Raw genomic sequence first — 26749 nt, 5'->3', positions numbered from 1 at the left:
TAGGCAAAGTTTGAAGAGAGGCAAACTTAGCCAGTGACATGGTCTAATTAAAATTCATATTTGAAAAAAAGAACACGTATCTAATAGTCATCATTTACATAACTTAAAACAAATGTTACCTATTAATTAAATACCTACTTGGTATATACACATCAATCTACGTAAAACTTGATAAAAAGTGTAATCATACAATCTACTTGTAATTTTATACTGTCTTTACTCTTATGTCAATCATCTCACGTACATTTTGTAAGCACGAGTGTCACTCAATAATAATGAATAATAATTGAAGGTGGATGGGCCCGCCTTCGCTAGTGAATATATCTAAGTATAACATATTATGCAATGATAATCTAAATATAATTGTGTAATTTTTTTTTTATTCGTTTTCAAATATGAAGGATAATTTCACCAAGTCACTCACGGGGGGGCGTAGCTCAGATGGTAGAGCGCTCGCTTAGCATGCGAGAGGTACCGGGATCGATACCCGGCGCCTCCAATTTTTTTTTATTATTGTTTTGTTTATACGAAAACTGTTTTAGCTTCCGTTGGCATAGAACCTAACTAATAAAGCTGCTGATCCCGAGTTTCTAAATATTTAATTTTGTTATGTTGCTTACTGCTACGGTGCTGTACAAGCGCTTTTGGTTTTCACATTTCAACACGCTCTGATACATTGCCTTTTTAAAATCGATACCAAACTTCGATCAATATGGGATGGGCACAAAAAATAAAAAAAATCTCTCATATAAATTCATGTTAAGTATGTACAATTCAGTGTCTATTTTGTATTAAGTTATCCCTAATAGTTAAAACGAGATTCGCTTTAATAACTCTTAAACATAATTATTAATAATTTTTAAGTTATTTTTATTTATAAGAAAAACACAGTTTTACATGATTTGAGATTGGCCAATTTTAGAACGTTTTGTAGTTCATAACAATGAAAACTTTTATAAAAGTCAATTGTATTTTTTTACATCTAGTGTGTATTTTATATATTTGAACAAAATATTCTGCCAGTGCCACATATGATAAAGAAGACTTGGTTAATTTTAATTGTATTGTATATTTTTATTGTATACAACATTATAAACATGTTTAAATAATAATAAACGTTAAATTATATTTTCATGACAAAAATATTTATTGCTAATGACAAAATTTGTCATTATTACTCATATAAATTTCAAAAATCGTTTGTCCAAGAGTATTTTTTATCAGATCTCACGTGGGAACAAACATTTCCATTTGTTCATTGTTCATTTTCTTTGAAATAGACAATAATTTGATTTGAGATATTAATTATCTACGTCATTCATTGTCTTAGAGTAAAAATGTCGTATGTGCAAAGAGTTTACTTTAGAAAAAGAACCAAAAACCGTGCTCTATAAATCTTATTACTATAGATGTCTCAACAATTTAAGGAATGGTTCATATTACTATTGTCTTTTTTTTTCTAGATAGAGACTTATTAGCTAGGGAAAAATGGTCTTATAGATTTCTAAATGATTTATAAGTAAAACTAGTACGTGCGTTTCAAGGTTTACTATCCAAAAATAAAGTCATAAATATTGCATTTCCAAGGTTTTCTCACTTTACGGCGGCTTAATTGTACAATTGTTATTTTTCTTTTTTATTTTAGATCCGGTTTCAATAATATATATGACGGAGGCGGATAATATTGATCTTAAAATGACAAAGGAGGCTATTTCTAAGGAATGCAGAAATTCGTCTTGATTTTTTTGTATTCTTTTAATATATTTTGTAATTTATACCAACGCTATACTCAATTAAAAATATAACGGATTATAATGCAAAATAATCTGATAGAAATGGACATACTTTGGTTATGGATTCAGCACGTATTGCATTTAGCTTTACACAACATAATAATAAATACATTTTCTTTTGGAGCATCGTTAATATATTCATCAAACAATTTATTATAATTACGACTAAACGACGAAATCAACCCAATAATCTAGGATCGAACCCACAACTTCACATATCTGAGAAGCGTTTATAACTTTAAGCAATTGATGATTTGACTCATGAAAGAATGCTCTGCCTCATCTAAATGAGCCATAAAGAAACAGGGATTATAAATCACGATATTATCTTAACACGGAGATGTAAATTACACAGGATCAGATGGCCGTGACGTGGTGCAATATTCATAATTTGCTTAAGAGAAAAAAAACACTGCGATGAATGTTTTAGCAAACAAAACCCTACCGACCGTTCATAATATCGATAACAATCTATCTTAAATAATTAATCGGTCTAATTTGCGTTAATCCGTATATTTTTTTTGTAAATCCTATGTACTAGTTTTGTATTTCACAAGTCTTTAATTATTAAAAAAGATAGACCAACACAATGTGATTTTGCACTTACGAAATGAATATTGAATGAAAAAGTAATAAATAATTAAGTATTATAATTATAAAAATGAAACAATAATAATCTTATGATTAAAGGAGTAAAATTATATTTCTTTACAGCACGAATATTTGGTTACTACAGTAGGTATTACATAAATCAAAACGATAAATTTTATTACATTTTTTAAATACCGAATACGAAGAAAACGCACATTACTTTCATAAATATGTATCTAAATATTTTTTAAATTAGTAGGTATGTACTTATTTAAAATCTGCCAATGGTAAATTATGATCAGTAAAATATTTATATTAATTTTGTTGTAACAACCAATCACGCTTTTAGCTTCTAAAATGATATAACATTCAACGTATGGACGCTTTTCCTGACCTTTACAAGATGTAAAGGTATCCCTTTTGATTTAGATAAATATTATTCCAATAAAAAATAATCTTCTTTGCAATTGTTCTCTAAGCTTATTTTTCTGATTATATTATTGTACAACTTGTTTCGCTCAAAATGCATATCTTGCAGGCAATTGTATGCTCTTGGTAATGGCTATTCGTGGAATCTTTATTATAAACAGTAGTAAATACACTTATTATATAATTGCGGTTTGCAGACTATCACTATCTTTTTCAGTCTTTGGTGGAAAACCAGCCTTTGACCTTGACGATAAATCGAAATCGTATTGTTACGTACGCTTGTCCGAAATCAAATTTATGTTTATGAGATTTATTATATTTCAATGGTAATGCGTTTATGATAATTGTTATTTATTGTGCTTGTGTTGCATCTGAAAGAATATTTAGCGGTAATATTAATACTCGGTTGGTTGGTAGGGATTTGTGTAAGCAAGTCTTGGGTAATTACAGCAATACTTAGTATTGTTGAGTTCCGGTTTGAAGGGTGAGTGAGCCAGTGGTACTACATAGTAGTAGTGCTACAAATTACATACATCTCAGTTCTCTAGTTTGCTTATGTAAGAAATGGCTAAAATTTCATGCGGCGCCAATATCTATAGGCAATGGTGACCACTTAACATAAGGTGCTCCACCCATATATAGCCCGTCCGCCTACCTATTCTATAAAAAAATCAGATTTTTAAATGATTCAGTGTATTTTATTTACCTACTGTATTTTTTTTACATCACGCGAAAGCAACTATAACGTTTTTTTTTTTTTTTTAATTTCAATCACAGTAAAATTATAGTAAGTAGGTACTTACTACATTTAGAAAAAAATAAACTATTTTTAAACCATTACTGGGCTATGCTAATCTATATTATCTGAGATAAAGTGTATTTATTTAAATAAACTTAAATACCTTAAATAGTTTATCGTAACCTTACCTTAAGGGACCTGCTTACCATTATATAATGTACCATTAAATAATATGTAAATAAATACTGATGCTTGATAACTTTCAACAATTTATGCTTGTTGGTCAAAGTAGTATAAAGGTAGCAAGTGAATATTAAAAAAAAAAACTAAACCTTCATATTCAATGAGCACGAGAATGTAGGCACTCGTTAGAACAATATGTTGCACCATATAATTTGTGGAGTAATTAATATATATGAAGATATGGTATATCAGTGTGATTTATGTGTAATTAAGATAATTAATATCAAATTATTTTCTTGTAATAGAATATCTAAATGTTGAATTGTGATGAAACCTGAATCCGATTGCCTATGAAGAGAGATAGATAAAATCCTAATCGAAATTTTTATGCAAAATTTTGTACGTTACGATTTTTTTTGAAGTTATGTACTGCTTTTAGGGCGTTATGAAAAAATATTTTGAGATCGTTTTTATATAATGCGCGCGCACAGTGTTATATGAAAACTATATGATGAGGTTGCTCGCTGAATCGGCAATTGTCAAGTTGTTCGATATAGTACTTCAACTATCTTATTTAACAATGTTTATTTTATTAAAAAAATAAATTACGAATGTTTATATCTGTGGTTGAATGAAAATTGAAAGAAACTAGCGGTAACAATATTATTATTAATACTAAAGTCGATTATTAATATTTTATTATAATAATAATTAAATACCATTTTTAATTATTCCGAAGACGTAGAAATTCTCACGCGTACATTACCATAGCGGGTCATAAGTTCAAGCACCTTTTTTTCTACTCTTATTTCCAAAGTTACCAGTAACGCTCGACAATAGTATAGACAAAAAAAAATAGAAATTCGCTTGACAAATAGATGTTAAAAAGGTCAATAAGTTTTGTTGATGCTTATTTATATATTTATAATTATAGTTCTTGTTTTATCAACGAATTTCAAAGTTAATTCCTATGCAGAAATAAATACTTAATTGTGTACATTGAATTCTGTTACGCAATTTAGTTTTGGTTTCAATACGATTGGTCAGTATAACAAAAGTCGGACGTAACGGTGAAATCATTAATAAGGAAATCTATACTTTGTAGTCTTAGAACTAGTCTCAGAGCTATAGTGACCATTCGACATGAAATATTTCACCATCTTGTATCAAGTATAGAAATCATTGTGTATTACTGTTTTATTAGGCATATCATCTGTAAGTTAGTGTGTTCACGTTAGATATAGATTTAATGAAGATGATATTTTATTGTTGAAAAATTTCAAAATATATATTATAAATTGTCATCTATCCAAAGCATCGTCTTACTAATAATTGAAGTACCTATGTGTAAGGTCACTTTTATTCTGGAAAATCAAAGCTTGTTTCTTATAGAGTAGTCAAGAAATTTTACATTTAAATCAAAGCCAAAGTGATCTCTTCGTAAAACAATTTTGGAGTTTGAAATTAATGGTGCATTCAGTATATCTATTGAATAATCGTTTAATTGTTTCATTATCCAGCAATACGACCTCTGACAGAAGCGCTTATTAGCTTCGGATGTTAGCTAACCTTTTGTTGGACCTGCCTATTGTCAGACAATAAGTGGGTCAATTTTATTGATAGTTCAATTCAAAATCCCCCATAGAAAATTTTAGTTACCTTGAGAATGTAAGAAGCCTGAACGAATACATAGGTCAGAAATACGTGACTGAATGAATGAAAAACGTGAATCACATTCATGATTTTCCAATAGTTTACAATCGAATCAAATTCTAAATAAAATACTTGACAACTGTGTTAATATGAGTATTATTTAATTGCTATATTAGTAATGATTGTGAAAATGATTAGGGCGTTTACGCCAGCGCATATGATAGCTACAAAATGAATGGACTTATCTATTTTTTTTTGTATCCGTGCAGTGTGAATAGAGCTTAAAAAGGCACGGGAAAACTGAACTGCCACCTCCTTGGAAATGCTTTTGTTTGTGGTTTCCTCCTGGTCGTTTAGGCGATTGGAATATTATTTGACCCTTCTAAGACACTCACGAAACCGGAACCATGTTAAAATAATAATAAAAGTAATCTCCTTTAATAAAAGTATACTCCGACAGTTAATTTTCTCATCCAGTCGAATGTACAAGGAAAGCCTTTTTTTTAAAAAGATATTTCTTTGCTGTTTTAAAAGAAACACAACCAAGAATATAATTAACAGATTTGTCAATGTATGTACGTATGAATAGGTTATAAAAAATCACCTTTTAAAAATTAGTTGTTTTAAACTAATTTGTCGCGACCTTGAATTTTAATTCCTCATTGTTGGCAAATAAGTGGGCACACTTGTGATACAATGCGTGTGAAAAACACAACAATGAGATTTAAACGGATTATTTTACTCGGAGAACGCAATTTGTCTCTTTATTACTTGTTTTATTTCTTTTGGTTTTTATGCTAACATCTCACCCTCAGCAATATACAAACTTCAAGCTGCCCTTCTAAGGCAGCCAAGTATTTTATGACAACAAAATACAAATGCTTGAAATTAGCATTAATTGATTTTCATGCAGAATAACAGTATCCATTTATTGGTTTCTCTCTTTTCGGTTCTATTCATATTATTATTATTACAGAATAATTCATTATTCAAACGTATCTTTCATAGCGTGACTGATTCCTTTTTTTTAATTTGCTTCTTGTCAATGGCTGATGTTTTTTTGCCTATATTCAGTTTAATTAACTCAATTCTATATATTTTTAACATAATGTCATATTCATTCCATTATATTCTCGTATCAGCTAAGAATTGAATTTGAGATTTCACTCATCAGATCCATTAGATGCACAATTGTATCTATTATTTAACACCTTTTGTTGAGTAATTTCACTCAAATAATAACCTATCGCTAAAGCTTAGTGAATCACCACCGGCTAGTCGTGATGGTACCATGTGATTACGATGGTTATGCAATTCGTCCAAGGCTCTGAGATTTTTAATACATCAATTTATTGCTACAGGTAAATATATTGCCGCCTTGATCGATAAGCAAGTCGTGAATTCTTTTTGTTTATTGTTACCTCGGTGGACTGTAAGTGAAAAGTATTCTTATAATATACACAAACAGTTAATTACATAAAAACAACATAAATAATACAATTACCTTTTTATTGGTATTCAAAGCACCTTTTTTATTTTTAAGTTCGATTTATTTTTTAACTATTATATTTTACCATTTTTAATTAAGTATGTGGTTAAATATTATCACTATGCTTAGCACATTTTTTTGCATCAACCATAATCAATAAATGCTATTCATTTAATTTTATTTCTCAATACGTGACCACCGATTTCGATTATTTAAACTGCATGATATCTTAAATATTTATAATAAGATATCTTAAAATTATGCATGTTTCTATCGAATGCGGCTTAGGAGTTTCTTTATTATAAAGTAATGCATTAACGCTCTGTTCACTTACTTTCCGGTAACATCAGACCAAACTTGACTTGACTCACTACTATAGTGTATACACATCCAGCTTAAATATTTATTCATAAAAGGCAGACATCACGTATTTTCATATGGATAGCAAGCAGTAAAATACTTATTATAGGTCTCGTAAAATTAATTATACAATAAGATTATTTTATAGTTGTTGTACGAATTATTAAATAAGGCTATGCAAGATATGGTATTAATCGAAAAAAAGGTATCGGAATGTTGTTAAACGTATGGATTGAAAAAACGTGAAATTATTTATTTTTATTTTATTTTATTTAGTGAGTTCTATTAAAAATTGGCTTTATTTGCTTTCGCGATATGTGCTTGAGAGTAAATTCAGGTCATTTTGATTAATGTTATTCGCAGTGTACTAACTTATCTTTATGAAGAATCGAATATGATGACGACGACGCCGAGTAAGATAAAGGGAGTAGACATGTATTATTATCTATTGACGAATTCTTTACATAAGTGTTTCTTAGTTCGTGTGATTAAATTATTACAAAAGACAGTATAATTCGATTTGAACCGAATGCATTTGTCAAAGCTCGGAAGCGCGACGCAGACTTTAAACTCAGCAATCTGTTCGACCAAGTTACATACCTTGAGGATTAGTTGAGGTCATTCTTAAAAAAAAAAAAAGTTTAAATTTAATTAATCAATTGCTCTGAGTAAAATTAATGCAATGACATGCTAATGCATTCCATAGGAACAAATGCGAAATTCATTGATGGATTTGAAAGTTAAATGTAAAAACTATTCTATGCGATACTGACCCTTATATACGTTAGTTGTCATACTTATTTTATTGTATATCGCATATTTAGAATTTAAATCATTTGAAGCTTAGTTTTACAGGTTGTATATGAACAAAGATAAATTTTATATTTGTTTTCATTGGCAAGATCCTGTCGCAACAAACTTAGCAACGTCCACTCTAAGACCACTCGGGTCAAATGTCAAGAGGCACATGGCATAATTTAGTCATACATATATATGTGCATTAAGACATATTACGAAATGTGTCAAATCATGTGAAGTTTGGTAAAAATAATAACTTTTATTTGTTGAACTCGCAGAAATATTCATCAAACGAAGATTAATTTCACTGAATGTAGATGAATGAATATTACTCACCAGTAGATATATTCTGTAAGAAAAAACTTGAAACTCACCGCTCGTGCTATGTCAGATGGTGATATCCGACATAATCATAAAATATATAGGATACACGTATCAAAATTTTTACAACATTTTGATATATAGTAAGTCGTTTACAACATTTCATAAGTGAGATACGTCATTATTCATTTCAATTGTAATAATATAGATTTAAACTTTCCAGATGTCCTAGCCATATCGTCTGCCACTCAAAGAGAGACTCCTCCTTCTTTACTAGACACATGCCTTGCCTATACGTACCGTAAACATGCGTATTAAGGTTAATCATATTTTGTATGAAAAATATATATATTTCAATCTATGTAATTTCCTTTGCCACTGATAACTTCACATACGACGTCTTAGATAGTATTCATTTGTGCCTCATGCTCTTATTTTACTGTAACAAAAGAGAGCATATAATTATATATAAGGCTTCAAATTAAACATTAATATACAATATACATATAAAAAATCAATAGAAACTTTCTCAATTAATAATATTGATTAGATTCGATTATATATCTTTTTTTTGTGGCAGTTATTTGATCAAATCATTAAGAAATAGTTAAATTGTCTATGACTACCTTTCAAAGTCTTTAACAAGTTTTATTACCTGTATGACTCTAGTATCTATTACATTTAACAGTATGCCAGAAGGCTAAGTATGAGTAAGGCCAAAGGACTGTCATAATAGTTAGTATATAATGATATTAGTAGTGATAGCAAGACAAATAAAACACACACATACACTTTAGCTTTTTACTCCCTTTTAGTTGAATCACTAGCCAGTTTGTTTTACTGGTTCACTTTGATAAGTTTTGTATATATATGTAGGTGACCCTACACTATCAATCATCAACCAAAAGTGTGGTGTAACAAATGTTTAATATTTATAAATAACTATGTACAAAGCCACGTTTTTTATTAGAATGCGACAACAAAGCTTCGCCGATGACTATTTGAACTTTAATATTTCACCACTGAAATGTCTTTCAATTATTTTATTTTTTTGTACTGGCAAAAATTAAGGTAACTGTGTGGTGACTCGAGGAAGCGCTATCGAATAAATTATTAAATTACAATTATTAGTTATTCCTAACAGAAGAGATCTGTAATTAAACATTTACTTATTTACTTTATATACTTGTAGTAATTTTGATTCAATGTTGATCTTGAGATAAAATATGTTGAAACTGCTTTTTATACCAATACGTAATAAAGCGTGTAGTGTATAATACACATTTTTTTTTATTGATAACTATGTAATCTTAGCATGAATAAACAATCAATGTAGCATCGAATAAACAATTATAATTGATTGCGGAGCGATGCACACGCGTTCGCTTTAATCGAGATGAGTTCAATCGGAGATAGTAATCGATACGCTTGTGTACATTTTTTTTCTGTCAATCGAATTATGAGACGGAATCTAATTTGTACTACTTTTACTATCGAGATGGACCAGCGAGTTCAAGCCGAGCAAGCTAAGTCAGCTTACGAAGTTTACACGTGCCTATTTCTTGTTTAAAATTCATCTCGTGCTTGATGATGACGGAAAACATCGTGAAGGAAAACTACATTTAGTACATGAAAATATGCCAAAAGTTTGTCGACCAACCCAAATTGGAGCAGGGTGAAAGAATAACCTTAGACGAGACTTAACCCAATAGGGGGGAATTTGTTTAAAATCTACTCATATAACACTACGTTTGAAGATAACACATATATTATAACATATGCGTTATCGTTATTTTAAACGTGTGAGGTTAATATCTATAATCGTTTCTCAACAATTATAGTGGGCCACTCTCCTACTTGCGACCATTTGCAAATGGATAACATAGCTCGAAGCAAGAATGTATTGATAAAATCATTATTGTTCGTTTGATTAGGCGATTAAAACTCTTTAAATCATGTTTCCATTTGAGTAAGACATGGTCATACTAGGGTTGCTATTGTCTTTTTTAGAATATTATGCAGTATTATATAAAGTAAAAAAAAATATTTATTAAAATATAAATAAAGCGAGTGTTGAAATATTAAAAAAAAAAACAATATCTTCTAAGAAAATCAACCAATAAATTTATAATAATTCAACTAACTGTCCTAAAATGATAATTGTCACTGTTCACTGGTAATCCTGATCGTGTTCAAATAACTAGCAATATATGGAAATTCATTGTGCCAATGGAACTCATTTAGCTTTTAGGAAAATGATTTTGTTACTGGCTTGTTGCTGAGCATATATCGGTTACTTTTAAAGTGCATACTACTTGCATAAAAAATATCTTTCAAAATACATTTAGGAAAACATGCGTTTCTCAACCCTAATTCAGTTGGGTCTAATGTTACCTAAGTGATGTAAGATAACCATTTTTGAATTACCGTGAAATATTTACGTAATATAGTTATATAGAAGGATGGTCACTATTGAGGATGGAGATATAGAGACTGTCTCTTATATTATGAAGAAATAACACTAATCTTAAATTCCGCTTTTCCCAGCTGTTTCTTATTTGATGTTTCAAAGTATTAACTTTTTTGTAAGGTAAGAAAGATGTAACATGTATAAACTTCGCGTTTATTAAAAAAAAAACATTTTAGGAATTTCGAAACCTATAACAGGTTTTGTTTTGATTTCATTTCATTGTAAACTGTAACTGTAAGTCACTTATCTACATTTGGCGCCAAACTGATGAAACTTTATTTAAATACATTTTTTATAAGTTAGTTATTTATTTCTTATATTCTAACCGGCCAGCAAAATTAATTCTTTTTTAGATTGCAATCAAATCCTCTTTATTTTTCTGTATATCTACGGCTGGAGCTCTTCTACGTGCAGCTATTGTCCCCTAATGACTGGGACAAAAACCGGCTTACGCTATAAATATATAAGATGAATTTATAAATCATGTCAACAGGGTAATAAATATAAATACACGCTGTTGATGTTCTTCAATTAGAATTCGATGAAGTATTTGTCTACATTTTCAAATGGGAACGTTACAATAGCTTGTATTTTATTCAATATTTTTTTGGAAATTTCGATGAGCAAATGGGCTACCTGAATGGGCTACAAATGTTACCCCCCTTACCTTTATAAGTATTGGTTCAAGTGTGATGTTCAAGTATGCGACCCATTTTAATTGGTTACTTGCTGAGTAGGTGGAATATTTCCTGATTGGTACCTATTTGAGTATGAAAATTGTTTGAGCCTCATTCGGTTCGAAAACTTATTAAAAGTAATTAATATAATTGTTTTATAAATATAGACCCCGATTACAAATGTGCATATGTGTCAAGTGCGATGTTAATGATTAAATAATTATGCAAATATTTTTGATTCACTCGCCGATAAAGAGACTTTGCACACTGTTTGTGATAGAACTTTATACAAATCCATATTTAGACCAAATAAGCGATGAAAAGCAAATTTTGTTTATGATTAATAAAATTATCAAATTATATTAAATATAGCTAAGTTCTTTATTGTGTTCCATATTAACCGTCCCTTGGATTACCAATACGCCACGAACCTTGAAAATATTATGTCTATTATTAAAGTACCTAATATATCTATAGGATGATCTATACATTTGTTTGTCTCCAGTATTGGTATAATTCTTAGCAGAAGCCAGAAGTTTGTCTATTGGCAACTAAATCTGATTACTAAATTGATATAAAATTAGATGTACCTACATAAAAAAAGATTGTATACTCAGAAAAAAAATATTGTAATCGCAAAATGAAAATAAAAGAACTACATAAAACTCGGTGTGCGTAAACATATCCCCTAATCACATTTCCATTAATCACGCTTTAGTTGTCTGTTTGTCAATCATCTGCAATACAGACCTTGACCCGCGACTATTTACTTTAATTAGCTTCGACTTTTTGTCTGTTCGCCAGAGGGATCCTTTGATCTATGAACTGCCCTTGGTCGTGTAGCTAAGTATGGATGACAAATTCCATCTAGTTTTAGTCATCATTGTCAAGTACTATGTCATATTGAGTTTTGGTAATGAACGAAGTTAGATGACGTAGGATATGAAGATTGATTATTTCGAATAAACATTTAATTTTAATACTCACTCATCTTTCATTAGTTAGACATGGTCCTTTTGGTTGGAAGTGACGATAGCTCGTATCTTGGCTATTTATAATTAGTAATTTGGTATCGGTTTCTGCATGGAAAAGTAAAAATTATCCGACCCATGTATTTGGGGCACGTCCTATATGATGATGGAAATAAGATAACTATACCTTTTTTTTACTAGGGGTGGAACTATGCGGCTGCCGATGTCCCGTCGAGTGATATCAGTGCGCGCTGACAGACTTTATTAGTCTTCAACTATTTTTAAGTCAAAATGAGATTTGACATTATTCGCTCTGGTTGACTCATCTTTACGCATCCTTCCTCAACAGACTGTAAAGCTAGCAAATTAATTAATTTTCTGACTTTAGATTTTTACAATATAGCACTATACCATAATTATCCTAATTCAGTCTGCTTAAAGCCCCAGATCACGCAAAAAAAAACACTTTCTGGCAAGATTTACAAAGTTATATCTTCAATGATTTTTGTATTCAAATGATATGAGGCATTTATCGGCTTTACCAAATAAAGAAAGGACAATGTTTTGATCATAGATTAGAGCATTTTATTGGATCAGTTGTTTACGTATCAACCAATAATAGTTGTGTATGATTGTCATATAATTCCTGGGATATCCATACATTCCTTTCCATTCCTGATTAAAAAGGTAGAAATTCCTGAACAAATCTCCGTCAGTGAATTTTGGCCACGATCGTTCTTAACGACTAGTAAACAATGCAAGAGGTATACTATATACTCAAAGTATCGTCACAAGCTCAGGAGCATTCTGAAATTCCTTGCACTCATAGTTCGGCACATCAATTCGACACGACCCGCGATAGACTTATATTATTAAATAAAAAAATATGAGAAAAGTCATGAGATTCGATAGTTTCATAATTTTGTCATTTTATCAATACAGATTAGGTGGTTTATATTTTTTATTAAACAAATAGTATAAGCCCGCGTACACACGTGATTTTTTTTCAATTTAAAAATAAATTACGATGAATTAACTAAACTGAAATATGTAATTACGGACATAATATTTTTGTTTTATTTGATTTGGATTTATCTAAAATCACCTTAAATCAAACTACTAAAGTAACTCTTAAGCTAAATTATTTTTATAAAAAAAAAAAAATATGGAACAAAAAAAAATAGCATGCAGAAATATTTTTTACAATATTTTCATACTATCCCAATTTATCATATATATATAATCGAGCCTTAAATATAAAAAAAAATGTGTTCGGTAATCTTACCATTAGTAATTTCTTATAAATGGTCTGGAAAGGGCAATACGCGTGGGAAAAATGATTATTACTGGTGTTAGTAATATGTTAACAATTTTAATATTTTATAGCGATCTTTATATGGTGTTGATGATATTTCAATAAAATATAATGTAACATGGTTAATATAAATACCTATTATCTTAATGAGATAAATAATTTGTTGCCGGCTGTATTGACAAGTCTATACTACTTAAATTATATGAAGTGTCTGCTTGTTTGAACACCCTAATTTCAGGATATACCTGTATGAGTTGAAATATTTTTCTTTCCAATATTTAATGAATTCAATAAAAAAAAATGCGTAAATTTACGTATTCGATATAACTCATGTTTTGCCCAACACTGATTTTTATGATTTAAATATTTAAAAGCTTTCTTCTATAAAGGTTAAGATGTTTTCTTAAAATTGTCATAGATATATATTTAATTAAAAAATTAAACCGGTACGTGTCGAAAGATTTTTTTGACGTGGGTAGCCCATTTGGAGTGAAGCTGCGCTGCGAAACAAACGACCACACTTAGTCTAGAATCTTAAAAAATATGTAATTTGCCAATTGTTCAAACGTTAAATATTCCTTTGGAAACATGCATAATCTCTCATGACATTAGTCGTAAACGAACATATTATTATGATGAAAGGCATTGGGTCCTTCCATACTATCATTCGTGAATTACCAAGATTTGCATCTGAATTTTATTGCAATTCATATATGTACATACCTATCGAAACAGGTGTACCAATCGAAATAGGATTAAGAATACTTATCTTATAATTACTCTAGTTAGTCGTTTTTTCACATAAAATAAATATCAAACAAAATGTCAGAATTATATGTGCATTAAAAAAGTGATTAATTCAAAATTAAGCTATTAAATGTAAATATCTAGTATATCCGCACCATATTTCTTAGAGACATAAATGTTAAACTGGTCTTACATGATACTAAGAATAAAGATGGAGTAATATTATACATCATGTTCTAATAAAAAAAAAGTGCAATAAATATTCAAATTCCTACTAAAAAACATCCGTAATACGAAAATGAGACATAAAAAGAATAACCATTAATATTCGAAACAGCGGATGAACCACTAACCCAACCACGAACAAACTTAAAAACTATATTCAAGGACGCAAGCGGAGTAGGGAACGCGTTGTATAGCCGATACTAAATAAAATATCAGTCGCTAACGCGTCGAAGATAGAAGTGCACGTGTCGCGAAAATACATTAAACGAACATCGATAATTTAAACACTTAATGCTATAGTTAAAACTTCAAACAAGTGATATTTCCAGTGCCGTTAACACATTAAAAGTCATATTTAACCCAATTTTATGTAATCGTTATTAAAGGTTAAGCTCAGTGAAGGTACGAGTTCACCCTTATTGTTAGGAATTCTTGTTTATATTGAACTTAGTTGAACTACTTAAGTTATTATAAATTTATGCTAAATTATAATTGATGTCCATTTAATGTTGATCAAATTAGCGTAAATAAAACAGACGCATCATTTTTGATGCTTAAATTTATACAATGCTTTTAAAATTAGATCAATTATAATATTTATGAATGAAATATTTATGACGAGTTGATTATTTATAATTTATCACTGCATTAATGTGATCTATTTATGTATATTTTACTATTTCATACTATAATTAATACCAGGTGTTAATTAATATAGAATATATGAATACACAAATTATTATAGGTTATGTGTGATTATTTGTAACAGTAAACAAGAGCGGATCGTTTGTTTTTCATTTTAAAATTAATGAATGTTTAACCAGTTTGATGTATGTTTTGAATAAAGAGTTGTTTGAATTTTTAGTTGCCAGAACTTTCCAGGTCATAAGTTCGTATTGCAGATAACGGAGTGATGAAAATTTGACTGTTACTACCTAATCAAGTGCGCATAGTGTCGACATGGAACGTAAAGTTTTCTTATTTTGGTGCGCAACATTGATATGCTGTTTCGTTGCTAGTGCGAAGGTAAGAAAATTGATTTTTTATTTTGAACTATAAATTTTCAAAACGTCCCGGGTAAATTGCATTTGAAAGTATGTTTTGGATTATTCTGGGAGCTGACGAGGAAATTTTTATGAGGTACCTAGGCAGATGGAACACGCAATTTCGGGAATGTCAATCATACTAAGATCATTCGCTTTTGATTTTGTATTCGCTTTTGTTGCTTCACTATAATGTTGCGCACGCTCCATCATCCATTAAAAGCATGACTGTATCATACGTCCAAACTGTCCGCTAACCGCTAACTGAATTTTTCACAACGTGAGAGTTACACTGAAACGTGGCCTACAACGGTAGGTTTGATAATTTAAGTTTTTCTTTTTAATACTTTATGATGAAAATATGCAATCAAATGAAACCATTTATTTCAACATCACTGTTTCGGAAAAAAAACCCCGAATAAACGCAGTGGGAATATTTTTTACATTATATCGTAACCACTTGCTATGATATTGAATTTTTGACTTGATCGCTATCAAAACTGAATGAAAAAGAAATTGAGTATTTTAATACGAATTTATTACATTTAAAATATTTAAGAACTAACTTTTCGTCATATTATACAACTATAAAGGCTAAAAGTCAATATTCGTTTGCAACTGTTTCGGTTTGTTTTCATAAATAATTAAGATGGAAGCCCTTATGACGTATGTTGCAAGCACTTATTACAAACGAGACACGTATCAACCGTTAACGCTCATTGAACATAATTACCATAAGATTGATTGCACTAACACTTATTATGTACTGTTAGTATATAAATTAAGATCGTAGTGTTATGTTGCGTACTTCGTATCTTTAGGGTTGTCGTTTAATTGAAGAATACGAGAATAATATGTTTATATATATCTGTAATTACATTTATCGTACATATTATTTTTGTTGTATGTCTGACTTCATCTCATCTGAATAAATCTTCCTTACGGTATATTGACACGACCCACAGCAAGTTCAAAGTAGTTGAACCACCTGGGAGAAGTTTCGTTTAATTCGCTGTTTTTAAAAAAAAACTGTATCTGTAACTACAATTCGTAAACGTTATCTTGGAAAAATATGTGCTTAACTAAGTTGAAATTGTACATAAAAATCCGATCAGTATAAATAAAGTAAATATTTAGGAATTGACTTTTCTTTACTTGGCCAATCAAAGCCCACAAATATCCCACTGAGGAGCTTATTTCACTTCGCAGCATACCTTGGTGGCAGATAAACATTTAAAATAATTTAACTTGATAAATTATGATGTTTGCTCCAAAATAACTTACTAGAGAAATTTACCAGAATAAAGTAAAACTCATACTTTGTGCTTGTGACCCTTGACTTGTTTTTTAACAGATATTAAAAATATTGTTGTTTGCGTAGATTATCTAGATTATTTATTGATGATTAGATAAATTTTTCACTCATTAGTTTTTACACAAAAGTAGTTACTTTGATAAAACCTATGAAAAAAAGTCTAGAAAATAATTGTAAAAATACGCTGTAGTTGCTTAAAGCACACTTCGTATTACCGTATCGTCTCACACGTTGCTTGTTTCATATTATTAATTCAATATTGTGAATGGCGAAACATAAATTGCCTCTTGTGAATATTAGTAACCTATCTATCTAGTCAGCTAATTTTATTAGCTAGCAAAATTGTTTTTATATTATTAAATTTCATATTAGCTAAATATATTACTTCAAAATCTTGTTAATATGACATTTTGAAGTGACAGTACTAAAGACAAGCAAATGTTATTCGTTGATGGCGAACGGCAGTCATCATACTACTTCAGACTAGTGGATGGTAGGGTTTCCACCAATCATCAAATATTCTACCACTAAATAGTAATACCTGTCTGAAAAACCTAGTAAAAATAAACATTTTATACATTTGAATCATTACACAATAATCATCTGTACTGTGTTAGGTTAATTTTAGTAGTTTTACTTGGTGGTAGGTGCCAGCCCGCCTGGGTACCACCCACTCGTCAGATATTCTACCACCAAACAGCAGTACCCAGTATTGATGTGTTCCAGTTTGAAGGGTGAGTGAGCCAGTGTAACTACAGGCACAAGAGACGTAACATCTTAGTTCCCAAGGTTGGTGGCGCATTGGTGATGTAAGGAATGGTTAATATTTCTTACAACGCCTTTGTCTATGGGCGGTGGTGACCACATACCACCAGATGACCCATTTGCTCGTCCGCCTACCGATACCATACTCAACAATTACATATATGATCATATCAGAACCATGTAATTTCAGTGTCTTTTTAAGTGATGCATACATAATATTATTAATAAAATTATATCGCTCTAAGCTAAAAATAAAAGGTGTTATTTTTTAAATTTGAATAACAAAAGTTTCAGATATCAGGATCAAATTATTGCACACCTAAATCGCGAAAGGGTAGTGTGCGTTTCAAATGTTTCATAGTTCTTAGCTTTCGCTGATTAGGAATCTTCTTTAATACTTCTAATTTAATTTGAAATCCATTAAAATATTTGTTTTAATAGGACTATGACTGTTCGAAATGTAATTAATTAAATTAAGGTAAATTATTAAATAACGTTCTCGCCACTATTGAGTTGATTCATTATTAAATTAAAAATAAAGTCTAATAATGGCCTTGTTTGAAAACAGGATATATTTTGAAAAAAAAATCTAAAAATAATTGACTTAAATTATTAGTATTAACAGCCTCATAAATATAATCAAATAAATATATTTTTTTCGATTTTATTTTGGTGATATATGTAGTTAACACAACTATAACCTGTGCTATAATTTATGACGCAGTACTTATACGTTGAATCATAATATAAACATTATATTTTTCGATATTCCTTATAATATGTTCTATCTTTCACTCTATAAAATAACTCAATTTCATATCGGAATATTTCTAGAGTGTTAATTTATATTAATAAAATTAACTTACTATAGTTTTTGCCTGTTCAATATTTTATCTTCTTTTTTACAATATCAAACTAATGATGACGGACGGAATCAGTAACTATTCTTTTACTACAACAAGATTTATTAGTAAGACAACTTATACATACAATTTGGTTGATATTTGTCACTGAGGTTACGTGTTATTGACCTCTGATAAAGAGATGGAACAATAAACAAGTATTATTTACATTAACCAAGATGTTATCTTGCAACCTCGTTTATATTAGACTAAATACACCGACGTTGCTTTTTATAGCCTTCTAATAAATAATAACACAAAAAAATGATGTAACATTGATTTTGTATTAATCTAAATTAATATTTAGAATTTGGAGTATTTGAAAAACGGTCTTACACGAAATACTTACTGTATTTATTGTAAAATATTATTTAAATTATAAAGCGCAAATTTCTTTTCTATTAAAATCGTTATCGTTAGTCAATAGTTATTATTAAAAAAAAGACTAAACATAAACAATATACCCCTGTCTTACATTTCAAAATTTATTATATTCGGTGGAATCGATTGGAATCGAGAATCGAAACGTTTTTTATTGCATTACGAAAATTATTATTACGAGAATGATTTATAATATAACTATTCAATTTAACGGTAAACTGAGAGTCGCGATAAAAAGTCATCTTCATAGTAATAGAATAATAATGGAACAGTATTTGGAATATTCAACTTTAATTTATATTTTTATGCAAATAAAATAAATCATTTATTGAAGTCAATAACTAATTCATAATCAATAATAATACATAAGATACAATGAATCGCAAATATAACCTTCTATTGTATACAAAATATATATATTATAATCTATCAATCATCAAATATTGAAAAAAATATACACAAGTAACAATCATATACAGCAAAATAACAAAAACATTAAAGAACTCAAATCATAAGCAACCGACTATTCAATTCTATCTTAAGTCAACTAAATATGGCTGCCTCGCCGCCCGTCTGTCATATCTTTTCTTCTTCCACGTCGTCTGTCCGGTGACGTCACTTCCCCGGCGACGTCACTCAAACTTCGTTCAACAACACGGCCTCTCCTGACATGAGAACGTCCTCGTTCTCTTTTGTTGAATGAGTCTGTACTTCTCTGCTAGGCCCCGCTCCTGACGAGGTACTAGGTTGAACATCTTCAGTTCCAGCAACTTGGTCTCGAATGGCCTCATCATCTGATGAGTCTACACCTACCAAAAAAAAACATTAAACATCTTAGAAGATAAATTACGCTATGAAGCTATTAACAAGTGAGATAGAGGCACAACGTGAAGCGTATCTCACAGTTTGTGACATAAGGGAGGAAGCACGACGTGAGGCTATCCCAAATGTACGAGATAGAGGCACGACGTGAAGCATATCTCACAAACTAAACATAAGGGAGGAAGCACGACGTGAGGCTATCCCAAATGTACGAGATAGAGGCACGACGTGAAGCATATCTCAAAAACCAAACATAAGGGAGGAAGCACGACGTGAGGCTATCCCAAATGTACGAGATAGAGGCACGACGTGAAGCATATCTCAAAAACCAAACATAAGGGAGGAAGCACGACGTGAGGCTATCCCAAATGTACGAGATAGAGGCACGACGTGAAGCATATCTCAAAAACCAAACATAAGGGAGGAAGCACGACGTGAGGCTATCCCAAATGTACGAGATAGAGGCACGACGTGAAGCATATCTCACAAACTAAACATAAGGGAGGAAGCACGACGTGAGGCTATCCCAAATGTACGAGATAGAGGCACGACGTGAAGCATATCTCAAAAACCAAACATAAGGGAGGAAGCACGACGTGAGGCTATCCCAAATGTACGAGATAGAGGCACGACGTGAAGCATATCTCAGGTACATAAGACAGAGGCACAACGTGAAGCATGTCTTTTACTTACTCTCAAATTATGCAGCACAGGCTTCAGCAGTTCTCTCGCCTCGTCAAGGTACCATGGACCCACAGATCTCTGTATGCTCGGCTGGTCCTGACATAACTTATTGTACAGCCTAAGTACATACTTCTTGTTGATTGAAAGAACGCTTTCATAAAGTTATGGTAAATCGGACATCAGTTTCAATTTTCAACACTTTCATTTAGTAAACCTGTCTTTAATCATGTTACTCAAAATATCATAGAACAGGACCTTACCAGATTCAACGGGGTGACGGAATTTGTTAAAAAATATCCACTGATCAACAATCAGAGGAGGTAAAAGTCGCTCGCTAAAATCAACGCACATATGATGCGTGCCGTATTTTTTCGTGGCTAAATGGATTATCTTGCAATCTTTATGTTGAGTAAGTCGCTGACACTTACCTCTACCTAAGAAAGGAGATTCTTTCGATTATTTACTGATTGACATAATACCTTTTTTATCTGTTGTAGTTGCCGTTCACGTTATAAAATATCCTGACAACTTACGAATAACTTCGTGTAAATGTTGTAAATTCTCATCAATAACTTTGGTTTTTAAGGGTATATGTCTATAAGACTCAATCGTAAACACATCAGTCACCTCATTGGAAACATGTTTTAAATATTGACGATCACACGTACAAACGTATGTAACTCCTTCACGGTTAAGTACATCAGTGCCTATAACCACAGGACTGTTCATAAGTTCTGATGAAACTACGAATAATTCTACCTCTAAAATAATTTCATCTAACTCAATCGGTAAAGTGACATATTGAGTGGTTTCTATTTCTTGTCCTCCTATACCTCTTAAAACAAGAAAACATGGTTTCCGAACACAATCAAAATATTTCAGTAAAGACAAGGAAATTAAAGAAATAGTAGAACCGCTGTCAATTAAAATGTGTACTGGTACACCACATATAACTGCTACTACCACATCATTATCGCGTGTATCTTTTTTTTCCTTACAGAAGTTAACATTATCCCTATTTCGTGTTTCTGACTTCAATTTAGCAAAACAAGTATCAACGCGATGACCAGACTTTTTGCAAAAAGAACAGGGCTCGGTTATCGTAACAGATTTTGAATTAGAACTATTCACATTAAACGAAGAACCATCAAACAAAAGAAGAAACATCTACCATCAACAAATTGACGTTTTCTATTATTAGTGTTACCACTATTAATTTTAACAAAATCATTTCTATTATGCGACACGGAAGCTCCCACATCGCGTTTAGAGAAATCGGGTTTCACATATATAGAAAAGAATTCTACCAAATCATTAGGCATCAATTTCGCGTTAGTCGCGGCAGCGCGTATCTGTGGATCTGTGACACCACGAATAATTATTGCAGACATTAATTCATCACTTAATCCCCGAACGATTCGGAGACGAAGTAACGAACGACGTGCATAATCCGCATAGGTGGGATAATTATTTGAATCCGTATTCATGACATCAAATAAAATATTTGCAGCGTCGGGTTTTTTTTTAACATAATGGCTTAAATTCTCTCTTAAAATTACTCCAACTACGATCTGTTGTAACCCACTCATTAAGCCATAATCTAGCATCACCTTTAAGACAATTCCCTATACGAGGGAGGCATTCATTATCACTCCATTTGTTAATAGCTATCGCGCGATCTACCTCAGCGCACCAAACATCAATGTCATGAACACTGGGATCAAAGTTAGAAATATAAAATGAATGATTTACCAAAGTATTTATAGAACGAAATGCATCTACAATTCGCTCAGTGGTGGTTATTTCTGCATCAGTGATACCACTCACAGATTGAGTCCTCGAGGAAGACCCAGCGCCTGCCCCTTCCACATTCTTTGTCACCTGCGGCGTCCGTGTGCCAAGGTCCAATGGTACGCGTGTAGTCGCGGCTTCCGACGTTGGCGATTGTTGCACTTTATTACCTTCTAATTTATTTAGACGTTCAAGAATAAAATCCATTTGACGTCTAACATTACTAGAGGACTTGTCACGATGCCGGCCATGTCGACTTCGTCCTCTTTCTCGGCTACGTCTTTCACGCTTTTGGTCAGACATTATTAACAAAATACTAACAACGTTAGTATAACCATATAGCATAAAATCTGAAATCAAAAAATCAAAGTAATCATCACGCCTTTAAAGAGAAAAAAATTAAAAACGTTAAATTCAAAAAAATATATGGACGCTCATATTCATGCGTGAGAAATATATGAAAATGTCAGAAGGCGAGTCGGATAGGGCATAAACCCAATCCCACTTCTGATATAATCTATCAATCATCAAATATTGAAAAAAATATACACAAGTAACAATCATATACAGCAAAATAACAAAAACATTAAAGAACTCAAATCATAAGCAACCGACTATTCAATTCTATCTTAAGTCAACTAAATATGGCTGCCTCGCCGCCCGTCTGTCATATCTTTTCTTCTTCCACGTCGTCTGTCCGGTGACGTCACTTCCCCGGCGACGTCACTCAAACTTCGTTCAACAACAATATATATATTATCTGTTAGGTGTATCGGCGGCTTTACAAATAACAAAATAATTGTATAATTCTTAAAAAAAAACTTTACAATCGCCTGCGTCGAAATGATGGCCAAGCCTAGCAATAAAAATGTCTAGTAATTATTATCATCAACTAAAATAATATAATTTTGATTTGTTTGTATGAGAATAAACCTCCTCACTCACTATATCCTACAACGGTGCTTTGAATTGCTTCCGCTATATATTATTAACACAAGAAAACCAGTGTAATTACAGACACAAGGTTCATAATATGGGATCATATTATGAACCTTGGGGCAATACATAAAACGTCCAATTGTTTGTTTGTAGGATGTAATATTTGGAACCAATGATATAATTATAAAAAAAAATACTGGTAGAAAGCTACGTGAGTGCCGTAGGGTGTCAATTATATTTAGATCATGACATTTTCTTTTTGAATAATATGCACCCTGGCGCAGCCAGGGCTGGTTGCTAGTGCAATTTATTACCATTAAAGTCGCCACTAAGTGATATATTTCTACTTCCTGTTAAAAATAACGTGATAAATCTTAAAATGAAAGGTAGCAAAATGAAAGGTTATTTTAACGACACGGAAGAATGAGAGACGATATTTGGTTACAACAAAGAGGTTACGGTATCTAATTGTTCGTAAATCTATGATGATATTTGAAATGTATGTCACAGACTTCCGCGATGTCTATTCGGAAGTTTATCAATGCATTGTCGTATATACATGTAATACAATTGTACCAAGACTTGTGTCTTACCATGAAATATCTTGATATACTTATAAATCAGCCCTTTCCGTCCACTGCTAGACGAAAGCCTCCGAAAGATCTTGGACAGCCCGGGTTCATTTCGTACCTGACATATTTTTTAAATCGTCCGTCATCGTCGCCACAGGGTGTACACTAAGTTTGTTTAAGCGTGGTCTCCATTCAACACGTGTCGGCTCTATCGGCAATCAAGTAATAAAATCAATCTTTGTTACACTTAAACAAAGACAAATTCGAATAGGTTTTTAAAAACTATGTTAGACCATCATGTTTTTTCTAGGACAATTATTTAACCTGATTTTCCCCAGGCTCTTTTTTAAACAAGTATGTACGTGAGATTCCGCAAATATCCTACAGCTAGACAAAAGGCGAGGCTAAGTACGATTCGGAGTTTATTGTACTAAGCGGACTATCACATTAGCGGTAGATATTACACCATGTTTATATTTTCACATGCAACATGCGATTGCTTTAAAAACGCGTTTAAGTACTTTAAATGAGTGAAATTAATTATTGTAGATAAGAATGTCCTTGAAATAATTAATTAATTAATTGATAGCGTATAATATGGGATGATGAAACTGAAAGGACCCACCCCCTATATAGCCAAATCTGTTCATGCTTTTTGAATTCGTGGTGGAATAGACTCACCTGTTATAAACATAAATATTACTTTTTTCGGGCAGTGGTGTAAAAATACTACATATGTATTTGAACTTGTGGTCCGTGTAGTGCAGACCGTGAAGAATAACGTGTTCTATCCACCGACACATAATACTAAAATAAAAATAAACAAAATCAAAATATTCTTTATTCAAGTAGGCTCAAAATAGTCTGTTACGAGATTAAATGTATAGAACATAATTACAGTCATTAAAATATTGATGTAAGGAACACGTATTATTCGAAACGTTCGTATATAACACAATTATCATATTATGGACAGTTGTCGAGTAATTTTGATATTATACTATTTGAAATGATTTGAATTGTTGTTCGCACGATTTAATGTAAGGCTATTTTTACACTAGTATAAAAATATTCAATGTACGTTTAAAGATTGTTTAATATGAGAGTACTTACTGTTTTATTGTATTGAGTTGATATGAGAGTACTTACTGTTTTATTGTATTGAGTTGTTAATCTCAACAATAATTAATTGAAATTTATAAACCAAGTAGTAACCACGTAGTTTTATTCAACCTTATTCTAAAACTATAGTAGGTAAATGTTATATTTCAATTAAAAAAAAAAAAAAACAATAATAACATTTTTTTAATTGGCAATTGATCAGCTTTACTCAAAGCATGGTTTTTCAGTAAAGCGATTACGCAATTGTCTTCTTATAAGAGACGACATCAGATCAAATGGCGCCTCAATCATTTAAAATTGAATGCAAACATTACAAATGATATCAGAGTCGCCACGTCTAGCAATTGGATACAGTATAAATGGAAAAGGCCTCGATGATGTAAATGTTTATGTGATTTCAAAAATAAATAAATGTGCATTTTTTATGGCATTTATCTACGCTGGTTGAATGCAATTATCCAGTAATGCCACCAAAAATAGAGATAATATATAGTATGTATAGGTAATTTGTAAATAGAAATATTGATTTCTGTGCGACCCGTTCTTTAGCCTTTCTATCGAACAACAATTGGGACACATGCGTATCGCAATTAAATTTATTATAATAATAATTATTGTTGTGTTCGAGTGCTCTTTGTTTTCATTTACGATTAAAATAATATTTGACATTACACGATGTGATTCATTTTATTTTTTTATATAATCATGACCATGAAGACCAATGAAATCTAACCTAATTATTGGATTGCGTGATTAGTACTCGACTACGGAATAGAAAATTATGCTAATGTTTACACTTAACAGTTTAAATTTTCTTAAAAGTTTATTTGTTAACATGACATCTTATGTTTCTTTTTTAAATAGTCTTTTGAAATAATTATATTGCTTCACTTAGGTTCAATTAAAATAGTTTGTTGATACGTTCTTTCATATAATAAAACTAGTTGATTTGTCTGCAGTTTCATTTGCATAACATTCTTTGGAATGATTAATCATCGTGAACTTTATGGACACTGATAAAAAATATAATTCCGATAATACCTGTTCAGCATCACATGGAAACCATTAGATAGATTATAATTATCTCGATCTTTTACAGGTCTAAGGTATACAGACCATTGCGTATGCATAGCGATGCCAGCCTCTGGTTGGATCATGACTTGTACCGTACCGTATCCGAATTTAGCACAATTTTTACTTTTGTTGTGGAGGATTATTTGAAAATGTATAATGCAATATATTTAATCTCTGTATACAAAGATTTAGCGAACAAAGTAGCGGGACTGCTCTTTTACAATAACTTTAACGTTAGTTACGTAACATGGTCAAACTTACATAATAACAAACCTATTGTGTTTTGAAGTCCGTGGCTTGAATAGGTACAATTTAGTCATTGACATTAATCTTAATAAGTTTGGTTTAGGATTAACTTTCTTGTCCATGATATATAATATTTACAAAATAGTCGGTATACAAATAAGCATGCAATTTGAGTGTGTAGTAAATACGTAATAATAAAGTGGATTTTTTTGTAAATGTTTATGTAAGAAAAATATATTTGTTCTTGATAAACATTTATCTACATAATATTTGATATTCCTCACCTTATTTTGGAAGCTTTTTATTTTACAACACAACAAATCAACCGAAAT

At 31.0% G+C, this 26749-nt stretch overlaps 2 protein-coding genes and 1 non-coding gene across 7 annotated transcripts in view; all 3 read left to right on the top strand.

Annotated features, from left to right (window-relative positions):
* LOC113395166 (uncharacterized) overlaps positions 1-26749 on the top strand; it is a 399509-nt gene that overhangs the window by 19640 nt on the left and 353120 nt on the right. The gene's annotated exons all lie outside the window — the stretch shown is intronic.
* On the top strand, positions 427-499 carry Trnaa-agc (transfer RNA alanine (anticodon AGC)). Its single transcript has one exon. It is a non-coding gene; the product is annotated as a tRNA-Ala (tRNA).
* LOC113395164 (uncharacterized) overlaps positions 14961-26749 on the top strand; it is a 55964-nt gene continuing 44175 nt past the window's right edge. Inside the window, exons 1-2 of one of the 5 annotated variants that reach the window (XM_026632727.2) lie at positions 14961-15163; positions 15664-15787. In XM_026632727.2, the coding sequence (XP_026488512.2) occupies positions 15722-15787 (66 nt within the window). In that variant the 5' untranslated portion in view covers positions 14961-15163; positions 15664-15721. Of the gene's footprint in view, positions 15164-15610; positions 15788-26749 lie in introns of all 5 variants that reach the window. The other 4 variants (XM_026632726.2, XM_026632725.2, XM_026632723.2 and 1 more) reach the window with 4 other exon arrangements.

Source organism: Vanessa tameamea, chromosome 11 (genome assembly GCF_037043105.1).
Source record: "Vanessa tameamea isolate UH-Manoa-2023 chromosome 11, ilVanTame1 primary haplotype, whole genome shotgun sequence".
Taxonomy (NCBI): Eukaryota; Metazoa; Arthropoda; class Insecta; order Lepidoptera; family Nymphalidae; genus Vanessa; species Vanessa tameamea.
The sequence above is the reverse complement of the archived record's forward strand: the minus strand, read 5'-3'. Positions and strand labels throughout refer to the sequence as shown.